This window comes from Lagopus leucura, unplaced genomic scaffold (genome assembly GCF_019238085.1).
Source record: "Lagopus leucura isolate 7727_CA_CO unplaced genomic scaffold, USGS_WTPT01 Super-Scaffold_100043, whole genome shotgun sequence".
Taxonomy (NCBI): domain Eukaryota; kingdom Metazoa; phylum Chordata; class Aves; order Galliformes; family Phasianidae; genus Lagopus; species Lagopus leucura.
The window spans coordinates 2,652,993-2,678,624 of record NW_024962290.1 but is presented as its reverse complement, the minus strand read 5'-3'; the positions used below and the strand labels follow the sequence as shown (position 1 = coordinate 2,678,624).

At 51.7% G+C, this 25,632-nt stretch overlaps 3 protein-coding genes and 2 long non-coding RNA genes across 10 annotated transcripts in view; 4 read left to right on the top strand and 1 right to left on the bottom strand.

Moving 5' to 3' along the window:
• Positions 1-25,632, top strand: part of LOC122186968 — a 53,042-nt gene that overhangs the window by 8,189 nt on the left and 19,221 nt on the right. The window contains 30 exon segments of the mRNA XM_042884042.1: positions 93-197; positions 1,048-1,227; positions 1,383-1,562; positions 1,954-2,136; positions 2,255-2,443; positions 2,554-2,733; positions 2,883-3,079; positions 3,318-3,504; positions 5,462-5,650; positions 6,060-6,251; positions 8,142-8,279; positions 8,706-8,834; positions 12,257-12,454; positions 12,537-12,728; positions 13,293-13,484; positions 14,187-14,273; positions 15,072-15,129; positions 16,145-16,491; positions 16,567-16,752; positions 17,332-17,428; positions 18,287-18,369; positions 18,672-18,863; positions 19,424-19,606; positions 19,737-19,922; positions 20,083-20,176; positions 20,519-20,604; positions 21,110-21,343; positions 21,761-21,784; positions 24,329-24,472; positions 25,462-25,593. Of these exon segments, the coding sequence (XP_042739976.1) occupies positions 93-197; positions 1,048-1,227; positions 1,383-1,562; positions 1,954-2,136; positions 2,255-2,443; positions 2,554-2,733; positions 2,883-3,079; positions 3,318-3,504; positions 5,462-5,650; positions 6,060-6,251; positions 8,142-8,279; positions 8,706-8,834; positions 12,257-12,454; positions 12,537-12,728; positions 13,293-13,484; positions 14,187-14,273; positions 15,072-15,129; positions 16,145-16,491; positions 16,567-16,752; positions 17,332-17,428; positions 18,287-18,369; positions 18,672-18,863; positions 19,424-19,606; positions 19,737-19,922; positions 20,083-20,176; positions 20,519-20,604; positions 21,110-21,343; positions 21,761-21,784; positions 24,329-24,472; positions 25,462-25,593 (4,764 nt within the window).
• LOC122187004 (complement decay-accelerating factor-like) lies at positions 4,315-10,019 on the top strand. Of its 2 annotated transcripts, XM_042884118.1 has the most exons (10): positions 4,315-5,264; positions 5,462-5,650; positions 6,060-6,251; positions 6,647-6,746; positions 7,667-7,749; positions 8,142-8,336; positions 8,520-8,579; positions 8,706-8,834; positions 9,276-9,458; positions 9,561-10,019. In XM_042884118.1, the coding sequence occupies exons 1-10, from the start codon at positions 5,057-5,059 to the stop codon at positions 9,650-9,652; spliced, it is 1,431 nt and encodes a 476-aa protein (XP_042740052.1). In that variant the 5' UTR covers positions 4,315-5,056; the 3' UTR covers positions 9,653-10,019. The 2 variants fall into 2 exon arrangements, with proteins under 2 accessions (XP_042740052.1, XP_042740053.1); XM_042884119.1 differs by lacking the exon at positions 9,561-10,019 and having other exon boundaries at positions 9,241-9,393.
• Positions 6,393-11,747, bottom strand: LOC122187009. The gene is made up of 3 exons (XR_006181231.1): positions 11,565-11,747; positions 9,480-9,679; positions 6,393-7,703 (listed from the first exon to the last, which is right to left on the bottom strand). It is a non-coding gene; the product is annotated as an uncharacterized LOC122187009 (long non-coding RNA).
• On the top strand, positions 11,357-15,899 carry LOC122187006 (complement decay-accelerating factor-like). 5 transcript variants are annotated; one of them, XM_042884127.1, is made up of 11 exons: positions 11,357-11,527; positions 12,018-12,454; positions 12,537-12,622; positions 12,716-12,728; positions 13,293-13,484; positions 13,634-13,748; positions 13,836-13,921; positions 14,187-14,273; positions 14,398-14,424; positions 15,072-15,129; positions 15,418-15,899. In XM_042884127.1, exons 2-11 carry the CDS (start codon positions 12,283-12,285, stop codon positions 15,476-15,478), a joined length of 897 nt encoding a protein of 298 aa, XP_042740061.1. In that variant the 5' UTR covers positions 11,357-11,527; positions 12,018-12,282; the 3' UTR covers positions 15,479-15,899. The 5 variants fall into 5 exon arrangements, 4 of the variants coding, with proteins under 4 accessions (XP_042740061.1, XP_042740058.1, XP_042740059.1 ...); XR_006181228.1 differs by having other exon boundaries at positions 11,373-11,527; positions 12,537-12,728; positions 15,418-15,562; positions 15,694-15,899; XM_042884124.1 differs by having other exon boundaries at positions 11,374-11,527; positions 12,537-12,728.
• LOC122187007 lies at positions 21,419-22,656 on the top strand. Its single transcript, XR_006181229.1, has 2 exons — positions 21,419-21,784; positions 22,030-22,656. It is a non-coding gene; the product is annotated as an uncharacterized LOC122187007 (long non-coding RNA).

Below are 25,632 nucleotides of genomic sequence, written 5' to 3'. Positions count from 1 at the left end.
TCCTCACACAGTGCAGAAGGAATGCAGTGCTGCCGTCAGCACGGCCCGCCTGCTGTCCCCCACTTCCTCCACCTGCTTCCCCTTCCCCTGAGACTTTTGCAGTCCTGTGGCACGGCTGCTGCTCGCCATGCAGCTGCTCCTGCACTGGATGGGGCCGTTGCTGGCACTGCTGGTGCTGCAGCCAGCGGGGAGCCTGGGTGAGTGAATGCCACCTCCTTCCCTTCCTGCTATGGCTCAGCTTTGCTTTTCAATCCAACATGGGATAACCAGGCTAGGGATGCATTCCTCTGCTGGACGTGCTGCTAACCTCTTGCTGATGCTCTTCTGGAGCTCGGTGCCTACTGCTCATGGCACATTTTTCCTCTTTGACTGCACCTGTAGATGCTTGCAAAGCGACACCCCAAATGCTTTCCAGTAACCTTACACTGCATGAGGGGCTGCAAGTTCATCCTTGTGCTACCCAGGGCCAGGTCCTTGTGCAGAGATTTGCTGAGCATGTCCAGGGTTTTGCTGCGCCACTGCCCTGGGTCCTGCTGATCAATGCAGTAGCAAAGAATCATTCCCCTGGCTGGAGCATGTCCTGCAGCTTGGAGGCTCGAGATGAGGATGGTGGCTAGATGGGGAAAATCAATTGGACAGGTGATAGCTTAATTGTTTAATTAAAAGAGACATAATTTGCAGTTTGAGTGGTGTTGGTGGTGTGTAATCACAGGATGGTGATGGCTGTCACGCGTCCTGTGGGCTGACTGCATGACAAGCAGTGATTTGCTCTGTAGTGACCCCCAGAAGAGGAATAACTCCTTATTTCTGCTGCAGCTGATGCTGCCTCAACAGCAGGTGCTCCTCTGATGCACAGAGCAAGCAATGCAATGAAGGGTCAGAACCAGCCATGGGTTGTACCTGTAGAATCCTGCTGCTGATGGCTCCTCAAGCATGCTGTTAACCCCCAATCTCCCCATCCCAACTGCTGTGCTTGCTAAACCAACTCATTTATCAGATCTGCCGATAGGAGCCCTCCTGCAAACTCCTATTTGTTTGCTGCTGCAGAGGTGCAGTGCCCGGTCCCAATGATTCCTCATGGGTGGCTGAATCCTGCAGAGAAGAACCTCAGTGCTGGGAGTACAGCCACGCTTGAATGTGAAGCTGGCTACGTCCCTGTGGGCAGCAGCAGCGTGAGGTGTCTGAGCAGTGGCAGATTGCAGCCACGGACACCAGCATGCATCCGAGGTACGCACTGTCTTTCTTCTTGGTCTTTTCCCCATGCATTCACGTGGGTTTATTTGCTGAAAAGTGCATCAAGGTGGGCTGGGACCCCAGAGGCAAAGCTCAGCCCCATCCTTGGTTGTGGGGTAGAGCTGGTGGCTCTGTGTGCTGCTCCCCAGGTCGTTGTCCTTCCCCTCCTGCTGTTGACTACGCCGACCGCAGACCTCCATACGAGTTCCTGGTGGGTTCCACCATCACCTACTTCTGCAGACATGGATACACGTTGATCCCCGGCGTATCTCCAACAACAACTTGTCTCAAAAATTTCACCTGGTCTGCGATCCCAGCGCTTTGCCAGAGTGAGTGTTCCCTTCTCTTTTCCTTGCCTACAAAACCATTGATTTAATGAGGTGGAAATAGCATAGTTTTCAGTCCTTCAGTGGCGCTGTGCTGCTAGGGCTTTGTTTAGCAGTGTTTGGGTTCTCAGTAATAATTTTGCAGTTCTAAGTGTGGCATGGAGGAAAAGAAACAGCAGAAACTCACGCTAATTATTTAGCTGCACCAACAACAGCAGTGTGTTGTCCTACTGGTGCCATCTACAGCCAACCACGGGGTTCTGTCTACAAAAGGAAATAGTGGTATCGCATAATCACAGTGATTACAGTGATGCCTGACTGGTTTGCAGTGCTAACAAGCACTAGAAACAGACTGGCCCGATCCATGGAGCTTTCTGATGGCTCTGTCCCTCAGTGGTGCAGTGCCCAAGCCCAGCCATCATCAACGGGAGGGAGACGAGCGCAAAGCAAGAGAAGTACAGCGTTGGGCAGCAGGTGGAGTTTCAATGCAACCCAGGCTATGTGCTGTGGGGCAGCCAGAGGACTCAATGCTGGTCGGATGGGACGTGGAAACCCCCGGTGCCGTACTGCGATAAAGGTGAGCCCAAATGAACACTTCCTTGGTGGGAGCTGGGAGTTGCGTCTCTCTACAGCACGTGGGAGCAGCAGAGAGAAAATCTTATCACCTTTGGCATCTCATCTGTTTTCTCTCACAGTCTGTACCCCCCCTCCACTGATCACCAACGGGCAGCACACCGGCTTGAGAACAGAACTTTTTCCCTACGGTACTGAGGTGAAATACAGCTGTGCTTCAGGGCTGTCCCTCATTGGGGATGAGTCCATCTACTGCACCTCTGAAGATGGGGTGAACCTGACATGGAGCGGCCCTGCCCCAGAGTGCAGGGGTGAGTCACAGCAAAGCCAGAGCACCAGGAGGAGCCCCTCATCCCCCGACCCTCTGTGTGTCCCAAGGGATGAGGCATTCCCCTAACGCAGCCCTCTGCTCTCTCCCCAGTGGTTCGCTGCCCCAGGCCCATGGTTGCCCAGGGGAGGATGGATCTGTCATGGCACACGTTCCCCTACGGGACGTCCGTGCGCTTCTCCTGCAATGAGGGCTTTGTGCTGCACGGCGATGCTGAGAGTCGCTGCACGGCTGATGGCAGCTGGCAGCCAGCCCTGCCCAAATGCCAGCCAGGTGGGTCTGACTTTAACAATCAATTTCTCATTTCTACAGATCGAAAACCACCTGCACCGACTCATCGCCCACAATTTCAGGCTCGGTTTTCTACCCACGCAGTCACGTTCCCCTTGCTGAGCTGCTTTCTGCTGTGTGTTTGCTTTCAGTTCTGTGTCCCAAACCACGAGTTGCCAATGGAAAGCTGACAAGCACTGATCAGACGTGGTACCCAATAAACACAACGGTCACATTTGTGTGCCACGAGGGATACCATCACTTCTCAGGTGATGGAGAAGCCATGTTAAAAGACTCTTGGACAGCCACGTGCTTGGCTGATGGCAACTGGACACCACTGCCCAAGTGTGTAAGTACTGTGGTGTGGCTGTTTCTGGATGAATGCTGCCTGATGTCTGCTATGAAAAGTAACTCTGACCCTCTTAAAAAGCCTTTCTTTCATTGCTGTGGTGGGGATGCAGCTGTGTTCAGCCAGTGCACAGCAAACTGGGAAGGGGTGCAGCCTCAAAGCTGCAATGTGGGTCCCCATCTGCAGCAGTTCAATCACACATGGCTTTCTCTGCTTTTGGCGTTGCTTTGCTTGACAGAAGAAGGAAGGTGATGCTGACGTGTGCGGAGAGGTTGCTTATATTCAGAGTGTCGTCTCTGACTGCCACGTGCCTACAGAAGATGTGAAAACTCTGCTGGAAATACAAAAACTCTTCCTGGAGATTCAAAAACTGAAAGTGGAATTGCAAGGACTGAGCAAGGAGGTCCTGGAGCACATCCTGCATTAAACAGCCTTCCCTGTGGGCACAGTCCATATAGTCAGAGTTCCTTTAAGAAGCCTCCTAGGAACTGTATGGTTTGTGCTTCTATAGGGCCAGATCACTTCTGCCATGCTACATGCTAGAGCACAGAGGGGTTTTTTGTTCTAACCCTCAGATAGGACATGCTTGATTCGCTGTGTGCCACTTTCTGCTTTAGGAAGCAAAGCAAGAGGTTTAATTGAGCTTCTCTGAGTCCCTGTATAAATCGTGCTAAGCCAGAAGTGGGGTTGAAGTCTGTGAAAGCAAACTCCTGGCAGAGGTGATTGCCCAGCACCAGGCTACCAGTGTTTGCATACCTTGCCTTTCTAGACATAGCAATGGAGTGAGCATTGAGCTGCACCACTTCCTACTAACCTGTGTCACGATCTTATGGTTTCTGTTCATCTAGTTACGGGCAGTGACAGGGCAGTAACAAAACCAGGCTCTAAAGCCCACTTGCTTATCCCTGGATTTAAGAGGTAACAGGATTCTGTACTTGAGAGATGGTCTCATCTTCCACATCCCTGTGTCTGCAAGCAAATGCTAAGAATAGAGGGTGCAGGCTTAAGTACAGCGAATCAGATAGCAATGATTTCTCTTATTATTCAATAAACAATAATCCCTTCATGCATCTTTGCAATGGAAGAATCAGGAGCTCTATTCAGGAGCTCAGTAGAACAGATGTGTGACTGCAGATGTCCTCTGGTCTGTCACATTGGCTGCAGATGAAGCAGTGCTTGTTGAGGGCAGGCAGATGTGGCCAAGAGCAGAGTCCTGGCAGCCAGAGGGGGGGAAACTGGGCAGGAATGCAATGAACACATGGCCCTGGGCTGTGCTGTGCTTCTGCCATCATCCCTGGTACGATGCCCAGGGGGAGTGGTGACATCTCATGGGATGCAAGAGATGCTTTGCTATTGCATCCCATGCTTCACCAAATGGATGAAGGGATGCAGTAATGGGGAGTAGAGCTGGTTAGCTGTCCTTGTGCCACATGGAAACTCATGCTGTGGCCACCTGGTGCCACACTGGGCTGCAGCCACAGACAGCATATCTCCCCAAGCAGTGCTGAAAGCACCAATAAGATCAGGGTGTTCTGCACTGTGTGTTCCTATTGATGTATGTGTGCCCTAAACTGAAGTCATGTTTATTTAAGTGCAGATGGAGCTGCTCACATCCCTCTTTAATTACCAATGAGTCAAGCAGCCAGGAAAAAATTAACAGACAAAAAAGATAATTCTTTTATTTTAGTTTCAGTAACTCAGCTCGTGGAAAAGCTGTGCTGTTACTGCCAGCAGATGGCTGAGCAGGGGCCTGGGGCTTAAAGCTTTCTGTCCTGGCAGCATCATGTTGTGGTAGATCTGTGCTCAGCCAATGTGTCAATAAAAGGGTTGAGGATTCCCCTATTCCTGTGTGGGCTGGGAGGGACATAGAGGCTTTGCCCAGGTCCCTGACTGCTCCCAATGTCCCTGTAGAAGGGCTGAGCTCTGTGTGAGTTATGGGAGGGTTTCCACTGTTCCACCGATTTGGCTGCATCTGTGATGCTGCATCCCCTCCCAGCTTTCCAAAGCGGCTGCTGGCAGCCAGCAGCACTCTGCAGAGCAGCAGGAACTGCTGCGATGGGGTCTGGAGAAGGAGGGAAGCACCCAGACACCTCGAGCTGCTGGGCTCGTGCTGCAGTGCAGGGATCCATACATCCTGCACTGCTCCTGGCTCTGCTGTGGCTCCTTGGCATGCCGACGGCTCATGGTAAGTACAGCACTGGGATGCATGCTGGGCAGCAATGAGACCTTCCCAGGTCCCCCCATTCTGCTGGGAGGCTGGGGATGACAATACCACCATCCCCGAGGGCTGCAGCTCAGCCTGCTGCCTTTGTTCAGGGAAGGATCCTGAGCTGTCCTCCTGGGGGTGGAGTTCTCACCCTACGAGGTCTTCTTGTACCACAGGTGCCTGTGGGCCCCCGCCTCCCATGACCCACTCCCAGCCCTCCGGCGTCGAGCAGCTCAGCAGCTTCCCTGTGGGCTCCAGGGTGACCTACATGTGTCTGCACGGTGCTATCAGGATCCCCGGGGCGCTGGACACGGTGCAGTGCCTGCCTGGCTCATACTGGTCGGAGCTGCGCGATCCCTGTGGCTGTAAATACCCCCCTTTTCCTGACAGAGCTGCCTCTCGCTTCAGGCTTCTGCAGTAGCTGCTCTGCACGGTGCATCCTTTGCTGCTGCAGATGGGCACGGAGCTGTTGATGATGGGTGAGTGGAGCTGCAGCTGTGATGCTGCTGTTCCTGCAGAGCCCCATCTAGCAGCTCCTGGCAGCACGGTGCGTGGTGCCAGCAGTTTTGTGCATGCAGTCAGAGCATCCTGGGCTGCACTTTGCTTATGGATGCATTTAGCACAGCTGCAGCTTGAGAGAGCAGAAGAGAGCAGAAGTAACCTGCAATGAGCACACAGAGCTCTTCAAAGGCTCCATAATGAGCTTTTCTGCACAGGCTCTGCTTTGCACGGCTCCCGTTGCCAGCTCTCAGACCTGCTCTCCTTGGTTGCCAGTGAGCTGCGCTACCCCGACCTCAATGCACTTTGCTGCCCTGTCCGAGGTGGATGAGATGATCAATTTCTATCCTGTTGGGTTCACTGTGAGCTACGTCTGCCGCCCTGGTTATGAGAACATCTCAGAAGGCCAACCCACCAGCACCTGCCTTGAGAGCCTGACGTGGTCAGAGGTCCCGGAGTTATGCCAGAGTGAGTACAGCCTCTGCCTACTGCTGAGCATCCCCATGCTGTGCTGAAACACGTCCCCATGGCCACACGTTTCATGCAGGCTCAGCTGGATGTTCCTCTTTAAGACCTCATACAGGAGTTATTTCATTTATTTGGTAGCGTTCTTTATTTTCTGTTGGCACAAACACATGGGTTTTGATTTTCACATAACGTTTGCAGCTGGACATTAACATATGCATGGGACAAGCGCCAACTTGCAGGGAGGATTTCTAGCATTGAAGACCAAGCACGAGATTTCCCTAATGAAATCCATACAGCATTAAGAAGGATGGTGTGGCAGCTGTAGGTTTCTTACAGCCGAGTGCCCCACAGCCAAAGCACTGCGATGGATGCTCACTCTGCTCTTCTCCCTGCAGGGAAATCCTGTGGTCCCCCAGAGGCCCCACCTGCAGGGAGGATCCTCCAACCCACAGATTTTCTGTTTGGCACACATGTGAACGTGCTCTGCGATGAGGGGTGAGTCCTGAGGCAGCGCTGGTGTTGGATCACAGCTCTGCTGGTGCTCGTGCATGGAGCTGTGGCTCTGGGCTGGGCTGCTCTCTTGCAGCTGTCCCTGCTGCAGTGCTTTGGTGATGAGTGCTTTTCCCTTTTGAATTCCAGCTTTGGGCTGGGAAGGGATGAGGCATAGATGGAGTGAGCGGGCTGGGCCCTGGGTTTATGGCAGCCTTTTCCTTTAGGTGTCTTCCCGAGGAAACCTAATTGCTGGAGGGTGAATACCCCAGCAGGACTGTTGTGGGTTCACTTTGTAATGGCAGACCTCAAAACGGATTACCTGCAGTATTTCAGGTGTTTGTGGTGTTTGTGGTGTTTGTGCTACAATGAATAAAAGGGGTTATGTTTGAACGTTAAAGCTGAGCTAGAAAACAGGAGCAAAACGCTTCCCACCCATCAGTCTGACTCATGCCCTCTCTCTGCTTCCAATCAGGGCACATATGCAGTGCTAACAGACCTGCAGGCTTGCAAAGTGGAGCTCATTCATATCCAGCTTCTGTTCCTTCCTCCCCAGCAAGAGCTGGCGTTGCCTGCTTGTTCCATCCCCTCTGTGCAGCAGCTTCCAGTGCAGCAGAGACTTTTTCCTACAAATATTCCCTTAGGGAGGCCAGGAGGGAAATGACAGCACATCCCACGGTTGGGATACACACACGAGGGTGGAGGGATTATGTTATCCATGGAAGCAACGTTAGCTATTATCCCTGGTATGCAAACGATGACGTTTCAGAGCAGCAAGATGTGAGTGCTGCCAGGACAGGAGATCAGCTTCCAGCAGCACGTCCACGAAAGGCAGATTCCCACCTGATCACATCAGCGCCGGGAGGAAAACGCTCACAGTTCCAGGGTACTCACACAGGTTTCTTCTATTGGGTGCTTTCATCCAGGTACCAACTCCACGGGAGGAACTTCATCCGCTGTTGGCTTAAAGGAGATGACGTTGAGTGGAGTGAACTTCCAACCTGTGAATGTAAGGCTGATCTGATCCTCCTCTGAGCTCAGTAGGTCCCACAAGATAAGGTCTGCTATAAGAGTGGTATAATTGGTGTTGTTTTCCTTCATGCTACGTGCCACCAACGCTGCAGCTCAGAAGTGCCCATTCTGCTGCTGATGCTGCATTTCAGCAGCTCTGCTCCCACAAAATCACAGTATTTTCCTCACAATGTGAGCAGTGGAAGGGATGGGCTGAGATTTCTAGGGCTGAAGATCCAGGACACAGCAAGCTGAGCACAGAGAGTGCTGGCAGCCCATCTTTAGCTGTTCAGATATCTTCAGATATCTTAGCTGGATTTAGGAGAAGCATTTCACATTCATTATCCCTGAAGCTCTCAGTAACGCTCATCTTGGCTCTCTGTCATGCAGTAATCACTTGCTCTTCACCTCCTCGGATCAGCAACGGGAGGCACGATGGTGAAGGTGTAGAAAAGTTTGCTTACAACTCAACAGTGACCTACAGCTGTGACTCTGGCTTCCAACTCATTGGGAATGTGAGCATCCGTTGTACGAGAGCAGAGAATGCAAGAGGGGTCTGGAGTGGAGCAGTGCCCCAATGTAAAGGTGATTTCCTGTGCATCAAGGATTTATCATGGGTTTGGTGCTCAGTATGCAACCAACTGTGATTGCTTAGCACAGGCATGAGCCATACTGTGATCTGAAGACGAAACCCAGCAGAGCTGCAGAGTAAGGGATGAAGTGTCTGAGAGGGAGAGCTTTGACCAGTGTGTATTGTTTTTACCACAGAGAAAAGCCCACCTGTCAGACTTGGAGTAAAACCCATGGAAAGGAGTCCTCCTCCCCAGGGTGAGTTGCAGTGCTTCCAACCCAACTGAATTAAACCCCACGTTTCCAGACTTAATTTTCCCCTTTATCAGCTCTGTGATAAAAGCCATTCTGTGAGTTTTGTGGCTTTCTTTTTTTTTTTTTCAGGTTCCCAGAGACGTGACCTCAAACCACCCAAGCAGACTTTCACAATGGAAATGAAAATGAGCCTCTATAAGAAGTCACTCCAAAACACCAACTCCTTCTCCTCCTCTTCTTCGTTCTCCAGGAAGCCAGGTGAGCCCAGCGCAGCCCATAGGGCATCCAGCAGAGCTCATTCATGGCATCCATGCCTTAGAATCATAGAATCATAGAATCACCAAGGTTGGAAAAGACCTAAAAGATCATCCAGTCCAACCATCCACTTATTACCAATAGCTCCCACTAAACCACGTCCCTCAATTTCATCTAACAATGTACACCAGTGTGCTGACTGGTTTCTCCAAGCCCAATGAGCTTTGGTGTAAAGCCACAACTCTAAGTGAGGATGTATGGCTGATAAATCATCTCAGTTAGATCTGAAGATGCTCTCAGCATCTTAAAAAAAAAAATAAAATCAGAGTAATATAATTAAAAACAGGAAATAGTGGATGTAGGGACCTAATCTATGTAGCTAAATCTTGTTCCCTCTCCGTATCCACAGCCCTCATTCCTTCCCACGTTTCTCTTCCATGGCAGGGAGCTGTGCCACCTCAGCTCTCAAATTTGTGATGCCTCTGTACAAAACCCAAAGCTTCTTCTCTCCTGGAACCCGCAAGCAATCTCCGTGTTCTCCCAAGTATCGCAGCATCTCTGCTGTTTTCCCCAAGGCTGGCTGCTCTGAAAACACGTGGTGGTCTAAAGCTGCAGCATTTTGTGGAAGTGAGTGTTTAATTTGTTTACCTCTTGTTAGAAGTGATGCTGCAGCACACAGCCTGGAGCTCTGAGCTCCATCCCAGCTGACGCTGTGTTGTTCCACCCCAGAAAGGTCGTGGGCAGCCAGGAGAACCTGGACGTGGCAGAAGTGCTGCTATCACCGATTTCCCATCCGCTGCAAAAGGCTCTTTTACCTGTAGGAGTGGCGAGTGTCGGTTTGGAAACAGCTGCAAAGCAGGAAATGTAAGCAGAAAATGATCAGTGGGGATGGCATAGGAACCCCAGAGACCCCTGGAGGGTCTCACTGCACAGCTGGAGATGTGGAGCAAAGCCTTTGTTGGGTGTGAGCCCAGCCCAGCCCTGCTGTTCCTATTGGATCACAACGAGGGATGAAGTTGGGGGATGTTGGCCCTTTGGTAGTAACAAAGACTGGCTGGAAGCATCCTGGAAAACACAGCAGGGATGGAAAGGGAAAAGCTTTGTCCTGTTTTTATTTTTTTCCCCTCTAAAAACCCTCTGTGCTGCTCTGTTACCTGCCTTCAAAGTGAAAACAGATCTAAAAACCTCTTCCTGTTGGTTTTCCTCTTTAATTGTTTTGTCATTTCTGGCACTTCTTCAGGAGTTTGGGTGAACGCAGCCGCTCCAACCCGGCCGTGACCCAAAGCAGATCCCTGACACATCCCAGCCACGGGGAAACCCGACTGCAGGCACTGAGCTCTCCCTGTGTGCCTGCACACACCGTCCCAATTCAGTGGTGTATCATGGCCTAAACACCCTGTTTTCTATTTCTATTTAAAAGGAAATGGCACTGTAAGTATAAACCACCTAAATCCGTCCCTGCGCTCTGCTCCTGAGGCACCTCCTGCAGTGGTTGTGCTTCTTCAGACTCACTTATTTTCCTTTGGCACAAGGAAGTCATGCCAGCCTCGCCTCACACACATCTATGAAGGATGTTTTTCTACATTGTGATGTGCTCAAATGTTCCCAGGATGAAAATGATGGGCGCCAGCGTTGGCTGATTGCCACAGCTGCCTCTCCATCAGAGATGTTAGAAGTTCATAGAATCATAGAATGGCCTGGGTTGAAAAGGATCACAATGATCATCTAATTTCAACCCCCCTCGCTATGTGCAGGGTCACCAACCACCAGACCTGGCTGCACGGAGCCACATCCAGCCTGGAGCAGTTAGATCTAAGCTCACAAATCCACTCATCAATCCCTCTGAGCAGAGCAGGCTGTGGTTTCCCCAACCCTCTTTATGCTGTTTGCAGAATTTCGGTCAGATCTCCTTGGTGTCACAATCTTTTACAGTCAGAATTTCCCCCCACTCGTTTCCTTACTCGTTAGCAACACAAACTGCTGCCACAGCAGTTGATACAAACACAGAGGCACACGGGGAGCCCCCAGAGGAGACTCAGATGCCCGCATGCTGCCTTGGCTGCAGCAGCCTGGGGATGTCATGGCTGTAGTGCAACCCGAGTGCTGCCTTCCTCCATCGCCCTCCTGTTAGGAAACTACAGCACTTTGCACAAGAAATTCAATACTGGCCTTTTGATCTTTGGCACTGTAAGCACTTTCACTGGCAAAAGCTTTTTGTTGTTGTTGTATCAAGTGTAATTATTATTATTACTTTTTGCCACTTATATTTTTCCATTGAGACTACAGGAAAGCTAACAGCCACAAGCATTGTTCTCATGTCATCACACTGCAACGGAGAAAAGCAGAAATGTCAGTGTTACATCATTAGCTGCCATCTCTGTCCCATTCTGTGCTGTAGCTGCCTTATAGGTGGGTGCCTGGGTCTTTATATACAGTTCATAATAAATGATGGCTGTTTCTGAGTGCTAGCTTGTGAGTTCAGCTGCCCAGTTGTGTGCATTTTCTGTTCTGTTCGAGGCTTTTGGAGACATCTGGACAAGGTGAGCAATTCTTTATCCTCACCCCTCCATATTTACCTCTGAGTTTGATTCTGATGCAAGTTTACTTTCTGAGAAGTGAAGCAAGAAAGAAAAGCAATTCGTGCAGCAGCGCTGGGGAATGCAAGTGCTCCCAAAAAAGCACTTTGAATCAGAGAGGTGAGCAATGGGGGAGGGGGGGGGGGGTCACACACACCTGCCTGAGCCCCTCTGCATTACAGGCCCCTCCGGGCTGGGTGGGTGGGAGCTGCTGACCGTAGGGCCGTGAAGATCCGGGGATGGAGGCACATTTCTACGGGCAGCTCCCACTCGCGGCTCTGCAAGCTGGTTTGGCTGGAAACCTCGGGTTCTTCCTGCCGGCGCCTGGGTGCGCTCCAGCTGCAGCGCTGCCCTCCCTTCTGCCTTTGCTTTCTGCTGGGTCTGATCCCCGCCGCACGGGGAGGGCTGGCAGGGTGAGATAACGCAGTGGCTGCAGCGACACAGCTGTCAACCGGCTCAGCTGAGCTCAGCTCAGGGTCGGATGCTGCTCTGCACTTTGTTTTCTTGCCCCGAGATCGCTGCCATAAGGCAACACCAGAGATTTCCCAGCGTTTAGAGCATTTTCTTCCTGTTTTACGCAACCCAGCCGCTGCCCTCATTCACCCCGCAGGTGGCCAGCGATCTCCCCACGTACTCAGCCATCACACGTACATATCTAAAATGAGTTCACCATCCAGGCTGCCTGACCCCTCCCCTAAGAAAACAGCTCTCGGCCGCACCGCAAACGCTTTGGATAGAGCTCAAGACACACTGAAAAAGGAAATAAAGCTTTAAAAAGATATAACGATAACAATATTAAACGAGAACTGAGTTCTCCGTGGAGTTTTCACCCTTTGCTGGGTGATGAAGAGAGCCGCCCAGCCTCAAGAGGGAGGATGAAGGCAAAACGCCGCTGCCCCGATTCCGAGGGCGGCTCCGCTTCTTTCGCTGCGGGCCGGGCGGGGCCGGGACTGGAGGATTTCCCCAAATGCCCGCTGGCCGCGATGGGCTCCGCTCCGTCCCGCTCGCTGCTGCTGTCCCTGCTGTCGCTGTTGCCCGCGGTGTGCGGTGAGCTCCTCTGCGCTGCTCTCCTTTGCGCTGCGCGCTTCGGTGCGGAGCTCCTCCTGAATGCGTTTTTCTTCTCTTACAGGTGACTGTGGGCCGCTGCCCAAGCTCAGCAGGGCAGAACCCCCCGAGGACGTCCGGCACAAGGACAGCTTCCCTGTGGGCTCCCAAGTAACGTACAGATGCCTCCAGAATTTATCGAAAATCCCATCGCGGTTGGATACAATAAAATGCCTTAGTAACTCCCTATGGTCCAACCTGCAGGAGTTCTGTGACCGTGAGTAGTTTGCTGCTTGGGACTGGGTTCGTGGCTCTAGCAATCACGGCTGTAAGGGCTTCCTCACCTGAGGAGCCTCTTCTTGCCCTTCTGTGCCTCGCCTTGGAGCTGGTGCCTCTGTGTTAATAAATACAGATACATCAGGGCAGCGCAGCAGTGAGGGAAGAAAAATAGCTGGGGAGCACCGGCACAGCACAGGGCTTAATTTGGAGTTAACGATGTGGGAAAGTCTGTGGCTGATTGGCTGTGCTGGCTCACACCAAAGGTTCTATCTGGGGAGCTGGCAGTGCAGGTGGGCACCCAGTTTGTGGGCAGCTCCAAGAAGGCACAATCAAGCATTTGAAATCTTTTCCAATGAAGCAGCTCTCTGTGGACATTTTAAAGCCATAGAAATTATCCATTGCTTTCTTAAAACCATCAGTGTAGCAGCATCCTAAAGGCTTGTGCATGGCTGCACAAGCCATGTACCCATCTGAATGTATTTGTACCATTTGTACCCATCTGAATGCAAAATATTGTTGTTTCTTGCTTTGGAGCTGTACACTTGTCTGTCCTCATTGCCAGGCAGCTGCCAGAGCCCTCCCCACGTGGCTTTTGCCAAACTATCAGAAGAAGATGAGATGAAGAATTTTTATGCTGTTGGGATCACTGTGAGCTACGACTGCAGCCCAGGCTATGAGAACAGCACTGCTGAACTCCCCAGCAGCACCTGCCGTGAGAATTCAACGTGGTCAGAAGTTGCTGAGCTGTGTCACAGTGAGTGTCTCTGCATCCTTCCCTCCAGCTTCCTTCTCCTGCCGCAGCCTCAGCACAGGGCACATGGCTGCTTTTCTAAACATTTAGCATGAAACACCACCACGAAAATCACATCAGCTCCTCTATTTCTGTTGCTCGGCGCCCTAAAGATGCTCCCATTTCTTTAGAGCAGTCTTGTGGTCCTCCGACAAAGCCAGAACACGGCGCTGTTGAGGTAACAGATTACCACTTCCTTGCAAGTGCCAAGGTGGTTTGTGATGAAGGGTGAGTGTTGAGGATGCCTGCTGCCCCGGGGGGGGGGCCCTGGGGCTGTCAGTGCATGGAGCACAGATGTGCCTTTTCCACCTGCAGGTACACACTGTCATCAAGGGAATCTTTCATCTATTGTTTCACTTGGGGACATGGGGTTGCCTGGACTCCGCTTCCAACGTGTCAGGGTAAGGGAGGCCAGCAGCACTTGGCTGGAAGCACGGAATATCTGTATTAAAAAAAAAAAAAAAAAGCATTGAATGTTGTGGATTTTATCAGTTGTTGTGGATCTGTGCCTTGTGAGGTGGTGCCCAGCTCCACCAGTGAGCAGCTCAACACGTCTCATAGGTCTCCCTTCAAATGCAACGTGTTTCAAGTGGGTTGGTAGCAGAAGAGCAGGTGGAGGTAATTCATCTCCAGTACATTAAACACTTCTGACCATTCCTCCTTCAGCTTCTCCCTCTGCAACTGGCACTACAGCAGTGACAAACTCAACCCCTCATTTGGAAGAGAAGGCATCAGAGAGCCGCTACATCCTACGTAAGAACTCAGGAAGGCTCTGTGTGCCTTCAGGCCTCTGATTGCAATCCTTGCACCTCACTGCAGAGCCTCAGTGGCTTTTTTAAAATTATTTTAATGTCAGTTTCTTTGTTTTCTTATCCAGCACTTGTCCTCATCCCTTGTGTCACTGGTAAGTAGCTTAATGTGGAAGATATCTTTTCCTGACATGCTTGTGATTTGCTATTGAACATATGGGGTCACTGTGTTGGTTTCTCCATGGCTCCTAGTGATGAGTTTGGTGGGGGCCTGGGTTTCTCTGTTGTTGGGCCATGCAGCAGCGCCTCACGCGTTCCAGTGGGTCATCTGAGGGTAGAATATTCCATCAGTTGAGGGCGGATGAGGCCAGTGAAAGAAGTCGATCATAAACGATGCACCCTGTGACTCCTTCACTGATAACGTTGGGGTTTCAAGGCCTTGGCAGACCGTGGGAGATGAGAGGTAGTGAATCTCAGAGCATTCTTGCTGCAAAAGAAACTGAGTGCAGGAATAGCGAGTATCTTTAAAATACAAAATGAACAGCGAGGTGCCTGTAAGAGCAGCAAATAAATGAGGATGGTACCTTTCAGAGTGGCATCACTCCTAGAGATCCTCGTCCTCATCTGCCAGAGATACAAGAGGGAGTTGCACTCCTGTGGCTGAGAAGGAGCCTCTAGGTGGGGACAGTGCTGCAGAGCACTGAGTTTTGCTGCCTGTCTCTCACCATCAGGAGGGATGTTTCACACACTCGACTTACCTTACGCTCTGCATTTACTGTTTATCATTTGTTTTCTCCCCAAGGAGCTGCTGTGCTCATTGCTTGGAGCATCAAGAAGTGCAGTGAGAGGAAAAAGACTGGGTAGGTGGGCTCTGCTCTTCATTCCTCGGTCACTTTTGGCTTTTTCCTAATGACAGTGGGGGTATTTCACAGAATCCTAGCGTGGCCTGGGTTGAAAAGGACCACAGTGCTCATCTTGCTTCAATTCCCTGCTGTGTGCAGGGCCGCCAACCAGCAGCCCAGGCTGCCCAGAGCCAGAGCACTTTAAGCTCTGAGCAGTGGCTGTTACATTTGCTGCACGTTCGTGTGATCCCCATTCCATTGCTGTTTATTCTGTGGATTTTTTTCCTTTCTTCTCTGTCTCTTCAGGTCTTACAAGCCAAATCCTGCGGATGAAGAGCAGAACCTACAGCACAGAGCGCAGAGCTGATGGGTGTGCAAGGGGCAGCTGCAGGTGATCCCTAAAAGCACCAGGATTTTTGCAATGGAGAAACTCTCTGTCAAGAGGCAGAAGGTTCAAACTTATTCGTTTTCAGCTCCCTCTCCCTTTCTATAATATTTTACTTTATTTTTAGTGCCAGTAGAACATTTTCCCAGTTCTTAAACTGAGACTTTTAACGTTCAGTAATCATTTCTTTCCACCAGGAGAATGATCCCATGTAGAACACTGCATTTGCACATCCTTGTGAGATCTCTGTACTGTGTGTTTTAATCACTGTTTTGCTAAGACTCATTTAGTAGCTTGCAGATAAAAGTTTGAAAACTACAGTATTTACAGCAAAACTGTTATATTTTTCAATGAAAGGGCTACGAAATAAGCAATGCCATCATACAGTCCGGCTGCTCTGTCACATTTGCGATGGGAAAAATCTCTCGCATCGCTCCGGTGCTTCCGCAGTCGCGTCCTCAGGCCGAGGCAATCGGTCTCCAGGCGGGTGGCTGCCGCTGCGTCGCGCTGTTGGAGGCGCAGCCGCTGGGAAGGGCGTTGATGGAGATGGTGGTGGTGGAGGAAAACCCGTAGCTGTGGGCACAGGGGGGGTGGGGATGGAGGCACCGAGCCGCACAGCCCTCGCTGTGACTCAGCCGCTAATTGAAGGCGAAACCTTCGCGCATCGCGGGGCTCGGCGTGGGGAGGAGGCGACCGCGTGGGTGCGGATGTGTGTGCGTGTGTGCTGGGCCCGGCTCCTCATTTTCCTACGGAGGCGGAAGGATGCCGTGTTACAGCACGACCGGCGGCTGGCGCTGGTGCAGCCTCCGATCGCTCCGGAAAAGGTCGTGAGGAGCTGAGCAGTGCTGAGCGGAGCCGGGCTGTAAGGAGCCAGGCTGTAAGGAGCCGGGCTGCTCGCAGCATCGCCGCACAACCGTCGGAGCATCCAAGGATGGCCGTGGGAACGGCGTTGCTGTGGCTCGGCGCTGCGCTGCTGGCGCTGCCCGGAGCGTGCGGTGAGTTGGAGCCGAGGGGAGCGGAGGGGGAAAACACCGCGAGGAGCGCTGCTGATCGCCTCCCCACGCCCGCAGGTGATTGCCCGGAACCGCCGAGGTTCGTTTTTGCGGAGCCCCCCGGTCCTACCAACGCTTCGTACCCCGTTGGGGAGGTGCTGAGGTACCGCTGCCGCCCGGGGTACGCGAGAGACGTGAGCAAGTCCAACCGCGTCACCTGCCTGCCCAACTCCACCTGGGCGTCAGAAGCCGACTTCTGCATCGGTGAGTGCCGCCGTGTGGGTGCGGGGTCCCCGGAAGCCCCAGGGTTTCACACAGCTGGGAGGGATGCCCCAAAAGGATCGCTGTTAATCCCTGTTCTGGGCACTGTGAGTGCCCGAGCAGAGCTGCCCTTTGTGCTGAGGCATGTTAATCTCTCGGGCATGGACTCTATCCTTACTCACTTTACCACCTGCTGATGCGGTGCAAACGCTGAAATAGAATTCCAGAGAAGTAGGGTACAAAGGGACAAAGGCAGCAAGATTCCCCATGCGCTGTCCTGGCATAACACTGGGGTTTCCTTCTGCCCCTTCTGCGCTGCTTTCCTCCCCTACAGACCGTGATTTCACTTCTATATCAGTTTCAAGCCTCAGTAATCAGGTAAACTTTTTTTGTGCTCTTTGCCCTTGGCTGTGTTTAACCTTCCATTCCTCGAAAGTTGAAGTGATTCTCTGTTTCTGAAAGTGCTGGGGAGGAAGGCAGGAAAAGGAGCTCCTGCTCTGCAGTGACTCTGAACAGCAGCGTGATGCTGTGTGCCATTGACTGCGATAAAAAACAACTAATGGTGAGCATTTGCCCTGCCAGGAAAGTCGTGTGAACTGCCAGAAATACCGAATGGTGGCTTTCACTTCAGCACCAACCTCCAGTTTGGAGCTACGATAAACTTCACCTGCAGGGCTGGGTAAGGCTGCAGTGGGTCGAGGATGGAGGCAGCAGTGAGGGGATGGGATGCTTTTAATGCCTGGGGGCTGAGTCCCTGTTCCTGCAGGAGGTGCTATGAGCAGGCAGCTGTGGGGCCCGGGCTCCTCCTGCTCCTGCTGTCAGAACAGGTGATGCTCTGGGGGTCAGAGTGAGCTCTTTGCAAATTTCTTGCAGCTCAGTGTCTCAGCTAAGGGCCCTTAGGCTTTGGAGCACTGGGGATGTGGGGAACGGGAGCAGTGATGGGAGTGTTGGTGACATTTCTGACCCCCCGTTGCACAGCATGGGGCTGGGGAAGCTCCTGTGTTCCCCCCTGCTGCCAGCATTACATCCAATGCTGCCTTTCTTCAGAATTATAGAACAGCCTGGGTTGCAAAGGAGCACAGTGCTCATCAGTTCCAACCCCCTGCTGTGTGCAGGTCACCAACCAGCAGCCCAGGCTGCCCAGAGCCACATCCAGCCTGGCCTTGAATGCCTGCAGGGATGGGGCATCCACAGCCTCCTTGGGCAACCCGTGCCAGTGCCTCACCACCCTCTGGGTGAAAAACTTCCTCCTAATATCCAACCTAAACCTCCCCTGTCTCAGTTTAAAGCCATTCACCTTTGTCCAATCACTATCTACCCTCATTAACAGCCGTTCTTCCTCCTCTTTGTACTCTCCTTTCAAATACTGGAAGGCCACAGTGAGCCTTTAGGTACTGAAATTGTATTTAATGGGTTGGATGGCTGTTGTTTCCCGAGGCTCAGCTTCTGCAGAGAGCGCCATTAGAAACTGCACAGCTTTGCATTTCACGAGTTTTTTCACACTTATTTTTAAGAGGCTCAATCTTTTTGCTCTCAGGTACCGTTTAGTTGGGAATCCGACCGCGCAATGCATTCTGAGTGGCAGTGGTGTCACTTGGGATCACGTTCCACACTGTGAAGGTGAGTGCATCTTACGTGCTTTGTGTAGGTCCTCAAAGCTACTGCTGCACACCTCTCCTTCAGCCTCTCCTCTCAGACTAGAGCTGCATCTCTGCTGCTTTATCACTAAAAAATATGTGTGGAATCTGAAGGAGTGTCAGCATTCAGGACATTGGGTTGAGATGATTGCCTTAGGGCTGCTTCCTCGTTTTTCCTTTGGCTTTTCTTGGCAGTCATTTGTTCGTTTGTAGAAGTTTGTAGACCTCAGCCTCACATTTGATGGAAATGTTTCTGTGTTTTCCTACCATTGCTTTCCTGTGCAGTTATTCCCTGTCAGCCACCTCCTGCCATTGAGAATGGACAGTTCAGTGGTGTGCACACAGATTACACCTTTGGGGTAGCTGTAACCTACAGCTGCAAAAATGGGTTTTCTCTCATTGGAAATGCCACAATTCACTGTACAGCAGATGATAACCTCAATGGGAGATGGAGTGGTCCAGCCCCGGAATGCAAAGGTAAATTTCTTCTTCCTCTCCTTCTTCTTTTGCTTTGTTTCTCATCATTCTCCCATATGAATTCTTTCCACTCAGCTGACAAACAGGAGAATGATTTGAGTCTAAATGGATTCCACAGTGCTGTGGTTTCCCATAGTCAGAGACAAGGCTTGGTGCAGTGGTTCCTCAGCACACGGGAAGCTGCTGTGATAACCTGAACTGCGTGAGCGTAGGCAGATGAAGACCTCATTGTGGCCTTCCAGTATTTGAAAGGAGAGTACAAACAGGAAGGAGAACGGCTGTTTATGAGGGTGGATGGTGATGGGACAAGGGGGAATGGTCTTAAATTGAGACAGGGGAGGTTTAGGTTGGATATTAGGAGGAAGTTTTTCACCCAGAGGGTGGTGAGGCACTGGCACAGGTTGCCCAAGGAGGCTTTGGATGCTGTTTCTTCACGGTGTACTGCTCACTGGGTACTTGTGTCATGCCTATGTGCCACTGTCTATAGGAGCTTCTCACGTAGTGGCCCTGGTGATGCTTTTTCTTCTTGCAACAAGTGTTCTTATCAACTTCACTTCCAGTGGTGAGATGTGAAAAGCCAGAAGTGGAAAATGGGAAGAATTTAAACAGCTTTGCCACTGAGTACACGTATGGAGAACAAGTGAGCTTTGAGTGTGCTCCTGGGCACGCTTTGAGCGGCGCTCAGACAGTTACCTGTGATGCAGACGGTGCCTGGAAGCCACCTCTGCCAACGTGTGACCCACGTGAGTACAGACAGGCTTTCTTCCTGAAGCAGTTGCCCTGAAGCTTGCATTTGTGTGCTGCAGATGGTGCAGCTGAGCACAGACCACGTTAGCTTTGGTAGCTAGCATTGCTTTTGTCTCCAATTGTCAGGATACTGTGGCCCTCCTCCCAACATCCCTTCTGCTGAGTTAACAGGGGCTGCAAACAGCAGCTCCTTGGCTGGAACGAAGCTGACATACCGGTGTCAGCCAGGTTTCACCACAAAGAATGGGAAGTCCCTGGAAGTCACCTGTCTGCTGGATGCCACCTGGTCTGCAGGCTCTGCGCTGTGCACACGTGGGTACCTCTGCTCTTCTGCTTGGCCATACAAGTGAGCTAAACCTGCTCCAGATGCTGGTTACTCTGGTTGGTGTCCAGCTCTGGGTTTGCAGACACGCCTACAGCTTTCTTGCTGAATTGGCTTCAAGAATGTATGAATCAATTTCTTTTTCTCTAGGTCAGCAATGCGCTGCTCCCACAATACAGAACGGGATTGTGAATGAGGACAGTTTCCTGTTTGGGGCAACTGTGACCTTCTCCTGCAATGCTGAGTGAGTTGGGGCAGAAAATCAGGGACTCCAGTAGGTTGTGACACCCACCTGCAGCACCTCCTGCCCTGGTTCCCAATGCAAGATCCCAGTACAGCTGCCTGTTGAGTGTAACTGAGCTGAGAGAGGCAATGCTCGCTGAGCACTGATGCTGGGAACTCTTCACATCAGCCATGCAGCAGCCTGCACAGCACCACGGTGCCCTTACTCACCCAAGTGGCCCAGATCCCATTCCGTAGCAGGGGCAGCTCCTGGCTGATCGCTTCCATCCATGCCATGGGAGGAAGGGAGAACCATTGCTGGGTTGTTTTCTGGAGTGTGCTAAACCTCCCCTCTTTCTTTTAGGTATGAATTAAAGGGATCATCTTCTGCCAAATGTGTGGCAGTGGGAAATGGAGTTGAATGGGACGTGGATCTCCCATCCTGTGAAAGTAAGGAAAAGGGAAAGCTGCACCAAGCCATGGGGACAACAGCTGCATGGGGGTGGGATGGGGCTGGGATTTCAGTACTGGTACTGTGAGGCATCATGGAACTCTCAGAGATTAAGCTGAGGAGGGAGAGTAAAAGTTACATGAAAAGAAAAATTACCACCTGATTTTTGGGTGGGAGAGCTTTCTTTCCCTGCGGTTACCAGGGATGTAAGAGCCCTATCCTCTTAATTTGCTGTAATGTCAAAGTGGGGTAATGCACAGTGTGATGGGAAGCTGGGAATGGCTGAAATGCTTCTGTCTGTCACTCCCAGGTCTTGCTATGGGCTGAGACTCCAGAGCCGGGCTAAGGGCAGTAGCTGAGGTCTGGTACTTAGCAGGAGCACTCAGAGCATTCCCACTTGCTCCTACATGCACGGCCCTGGCTGTATTTCCTTCTCCCCATGCACACTGTGTACATTTTCAGCTAGGAGAAGAACTCAGTCTCTCCTGGTGCTGTTCCCCACAGGACGGCGCTCTGATATTCTCTGTGAACAGCCCCCCAGCATCAGCAATGGGGTTCACAATGGCACAGAGGTCACAGCCTTCCCCCAGGGCTCCGTTGTGGTTTATTCCTGCAATGATGGCTTCATCCTGGTTGGAGGCAGCACCATTCAGTGCCTAGCGAAGGCTCAGGATCGTGGAGTCTGGAGCACCCCCCCTCCTGAGTGCAGAGGTGATTTTCTCCTGTGGCTGTCTTGCTGTTTTCTCTCTGTTTAAAAAACAAAAGCAAAAAAACAGAAACACACCCTATTTTTACTTTCTCTTTGAACCTTCAAAGAGGCAGCTCAGCTCAGAATATGCCATCTGCACTTCCTGGAACAACCCCACTTAGAATCTCATGCTAACAGCACGGGACTGGGCTGCATCACAGCCTTGCAGGCTGATGGGAGTGTTATCTGCTAAAACGCAGATGGATTCACCCCCATGGTGCAGGGCAGTGCAGGGTGATGCAGGGCTCCCTTTCCCCACGTGTGCTGGCTTTGAGCTGCTCAGTGCTGTATAATCAGATGCCCTGAAGGGCGCCCTTTGGCTTTGAGCTGCTCAGTGCTTTATAATCAGGTGCCTTGAAGTGTTGCATGGTTTTGCAGAGTCACATGTTGGCTTTCTTCCTTTCCAGATGGAGCGAGCAGCATCATTGTTGGTAAGTGACATGTACTGCATGCAGATCGTTGTGCTCCCATCCTTGGGTATCTTTACATTACTGGTTCCTTCTGTGTTTTACTTAAACCTGAAACAGGCCGAAGAGTCTTCCATAGCAGTCTGTTGTCATGCTTATGTTTTTGTTGCTGTGAAAAAGAGGTGGGGAGGAAGGCGGAGGTGCTGCATGTCTGTGGCTGGGAGGGCAAGGGTGAGTGCACAGCCTGAAGTTCCTTTTGCCTCTTGCAGGAGTCCTGCCCCTCCTCCTGGCAATGCTGGTGATGAACTTCTAAATCAGGGCACGGCTGCAGCATTCAGATGGTGGGATGTGGTTGTGCCCTGCGTTGCCTGCTGGAGAAATCAACCCTGCCACAGCGACTGGCAGAACTGTGATGGATGAAGATGATGTTGAGCCCTCATGCCCCCCAGACAAGCAGTTGCACTTTTTAGCTGGCGTTGTGCTGGACACAACAGCAGTGTGGCTGTGCCAGCAGTTCAGATGTGAGTGTGGTTATTTCTATGGGAAGTGGCAGTGATACCAAAGGTTTCTGAACTGCACTGCTGTGGACTCGAGGAAATTGGGCACTTTGGGTACCTCTGTGGTCTGATTTTCAGCCCCACTGAGGTAATGCTGAGCCTTGTTCCCATTAGGGCTCACAGCTCTCTGAAGTGTCCTGATGCGTGACTGTTCCTGTATGAGTGGTACATACTTGAATTAATAATGTGAGCCAAATACTGTGACACTGAAAGCACTGACAATGTTTGCATAGAAGCACACTGTAGCATTTTCTTCAAGGCCAGTGTGGACAAAACAAACCTTATAGATGGGTAATTTTACTGGAGAGAATGTAAATATAAACACCTTGTGACAAATAACTGTTCTGACTCTTCCTGTTTGTGCTAAAATTAGGTTCAGAAACCGTGTGAAAGTGTTTGCCACCTCCCTGCTTGGTATCAGTGCTTCTCTCCAACCACCCAGAGCTGCCCTTCCTTCCTGCCCCAGGGCCATGCACAGCCTGCAGTGAGCTGCCACCCAGATGCACAAAGTCACTTGCTGATTTTCGCTTTCTGCTCAAGCTGCCCAGCTGTGAGACATCAGGGCTGCTGTGCTGGTGGGGGGGAAAGCAGGGCTGGGCTTCTTGCTCTGCTTGCCTGGGGTGCCCAGAGCGCCTGCTGCATCTGAGGTTGCATCCAGAAGGACTTGCAGCTGATATTGCACCTGAGGTTGGCACAGAGAGACACCGAGCAGAGCCTTTATTATTTACTCATCCCTGGGGAGCAGGGCAAGGAGCAAGCTGACATCTTGGAGGTGAGGGCAGGAGCTGAAGGCTTCATGGGGATCCCAGTTATGTGGAATGCAATACTGACAGCTTTGAAATGCGTGTGCGGCTGATGCCTTCAGACCCTGTGCCTCTGTTAAGCAAAACATGGAGGCTCAGGGCTGTGTCTGAAGATTGCAGCTCTGGGTTCTTCACGATCCTTCTCAGCTTCACGATCTACAGCTGGAAAATGGAAGCATTCAGAATGCTTATCATGCACTTATTTGTTTCTGCATTTTTATTTGTGCCTTCCTGTTAACCGGAACGCGCATCTGTTAAGTGGAAAAAGCACAGAGAGCCACTTCCACGAGCACCTGAACTTTCTTGTAAATAGACTCAGAGTGTTCCCCTTACAGCAGGGCTCTGTCCTGCCCAGCTGACCCTCTGGCAAAGCAAAGCACTGTTTTCAGAAGTAAGTCTTACAAAACCAGAAGTTGCAGGTTGTTTTTCATTCATAAATACGCATTTCACATACAGACAAGTATATAGAGAGATGCGTGTGAAAATCTGGTTGTATATATGTGAAAAATGTATTGTTGTAAGGATCAGAACACAAATGGAAAGCTCAGTGCCTTACTGCTGTGTTCTGCTTTATTTTAACCTCAGCATCATTGTTTCTGTTGCATAGTCCAGAGTTCATTTCCCAAATGATTGAACTTCATCTTGAAGTGACCACGTGCGTCATGAAAGCTGCCAGTAAAAGGGATAAGGATAACCTGAGTGCTGTTTGCCCATTGCCTCCTCTGGGCTCAGAACATTCTCTGCCATGCAGCACTGCTGGGGGGGTCCTGGAGCCCTGATGGTCAGTCTCCAGCTGCAGAGCATTGCCCCATTGCCCCCCAGGGACAGAGTGTATCCAGCTGCCCCAGCCCAGTGTGTGGAGGAGGTGGAAGTGTTCTACTCTGCCCTTCCCTTCCCGTAGCCAGGCAGGCTTAGCTGGCAATGGCTGCTGAGGAAGAACCCTGGCCACTTCCCATAACCAGTGATGATGCTCTGCAATGACTCCATCTGGCTGAAAGCCCCTCACGCATTCTCTGTCACAGATACCTCATGTCCCAAAGCAGGTCCCAAGGGCCATCCTCCCTTGCATGGAGGGACCAAAATACCATCAGCAGAACGTCACTGGGGCTGCACAGCCCAGGCTTGTGGCTGCCCACACCCTGTGCAGGAGCCCACAGGTTCCTGTCCCCCAGCCCTGGGAAACCCCCACAGCTGCGATCCTTCCTCAGGCATGGGGAACCAGGACCCCCATATCTGCATCGCTTCCCCTGGGATCTGCAGTCAGCACTGGGACCAGAGCATGGTGCTCACCTTCACCCTCAGCATCCTGGGCTGCTCCGCTCTGCTCCTGGCTGCTGTGAGTGGGCAGCAAGGTAAGGCAGGACCTTCACCTTCCTTCCACACCCCTCCTCTGCCTCCTCGCTGCTCCTCTGTGCTCCTCTGGCTTTTCCCAGTGCAGGGCAGGCAGATCCCTGGGAACAGGGGGATGTGGGCATGCCAGATCCTGAGCATCACAGAGGTGATGACCTCTGTTGCACCAAGGAAGGGTCAGGTTGGATGTTGGGAGAAATTTCTTCTCCAAAAGAGTGGTGATGCAGAGGCACAGGTTGCCCAGGGAGGTGGTAGGAGGCACCCAGAACTGTGGGGATGTGGCTCCGAGGGATGTGGTCAGAGAGCAAGGTGGGATGGGTTGGACTTAGGGATCTCAGAGGTCTTTTCCAGCCTTAATGATTGGATGCTTCTGTGATTCTATAAAAAAGCATCTGTCGTCTTGGCCAAAGCCTTTCTCCTGTTCTCTGTGGGGCAGGAGAGATCTGGGGCTGGCTGGTGCCAGAGTAAAAGCTGTACACCAGCACCTTCCCTTGGCACTTGGCTGAGAGTGCTTGGGCCCTGCAGGTTCATTCTGGATGGGAACTTGGAGCTGAGCTCCTGCAGCAGTGAGGAGGAACGTTTCATGGGGCAGCACCAGGAGATGGGGCACAGAGTCTTTCATAACTTCTCAGAACAAGGGGCTCAACCTGCATGTTTGAGCTGCCAAAGTAAAGCAGGGCATGAATGAAGTATTACTCAAGAAGCCTGTGGCAATAATAGCTCGTGTTTGGGATTTGTCAAGTTGAAACTTGCTGTGATAAATAGAAGTGAATTGGGATGGGGCAGAGCAAACAGGCCGAGCTCTGCTGTTGATCTGACAGCCTGAGGTGCCTGGAAAGCACGGCCCAAACCCACAGGAGCTTGGCTTGCCTTTGCCATCAGAGCTGCTCGCCCTGCTGATTTGGGTTTGCAGGCTGGTTGGGCAGCGCTGGCACAGCACTGCAGATCTGAGGGCCGTGTGGCTGAACGTTGCTGTTGTCTCTCTTTCCAGTCAGACAGCACCGATGCGCAGTGCCACACATTGAGAATGGGAGGAGCACTCCTTTTCGCTACATCTACCGGCCCGGGAACTCAGTAAGATTCACCTGCAACACGGGCTACACCTTGCAAGGCTCCTTCACGAGTATCTGCCAAGCTGACTTCAGCTGGAGCCCACCTTTGC

Bases quoted from the DNA above. Each gene is read 5' to 3' on its own strand.
- LOC122187004 (XM_042884118.1), top strand. From the start codon at position 5,057: ATGCTGCATCCCCTCCCAGCTTTCCAAAGCGGCTGCTGGCAGCCAGCA. The intron at 6,252-6,646 runs GTGAGTACAGCC...TTCTCCCTGCAG, and splicing joins GGTCCCGGAGTTATGCCAGA to GGAAATCCTGTGGTCCCCCA. The intron at 9,459-9,560 runs GTGAGTGTTTAA...GTTCCACCCCAG, and splicing joins AGCTGCAGCATTTTGTGGAA to AAAGGTCGTGGGCAGCCAGG.
- LOC122187006 (XM_042884124.1), top strand. From the start codon at position 12,283: ATGAAGGCAAAACGCCGCTGCCCCGATTCCGAGGGCGGCTCCGCTTCT. The intron at 14,425-15,071 runs GTAAGTAGCTTA...TTTCTCCCCAAG, and splicing joins CCTCATCCCTTGTGTCACTG to GAGCTGCTGTGCTCATTGCT. The intron at 15,130-15,417 runs GTAGGTGGGCTC...CTGTCTCTTCAG, and splicing joins AGTGAGAGGAAAAAGACTGG to GTCTTACAAGCCAAATCCTG.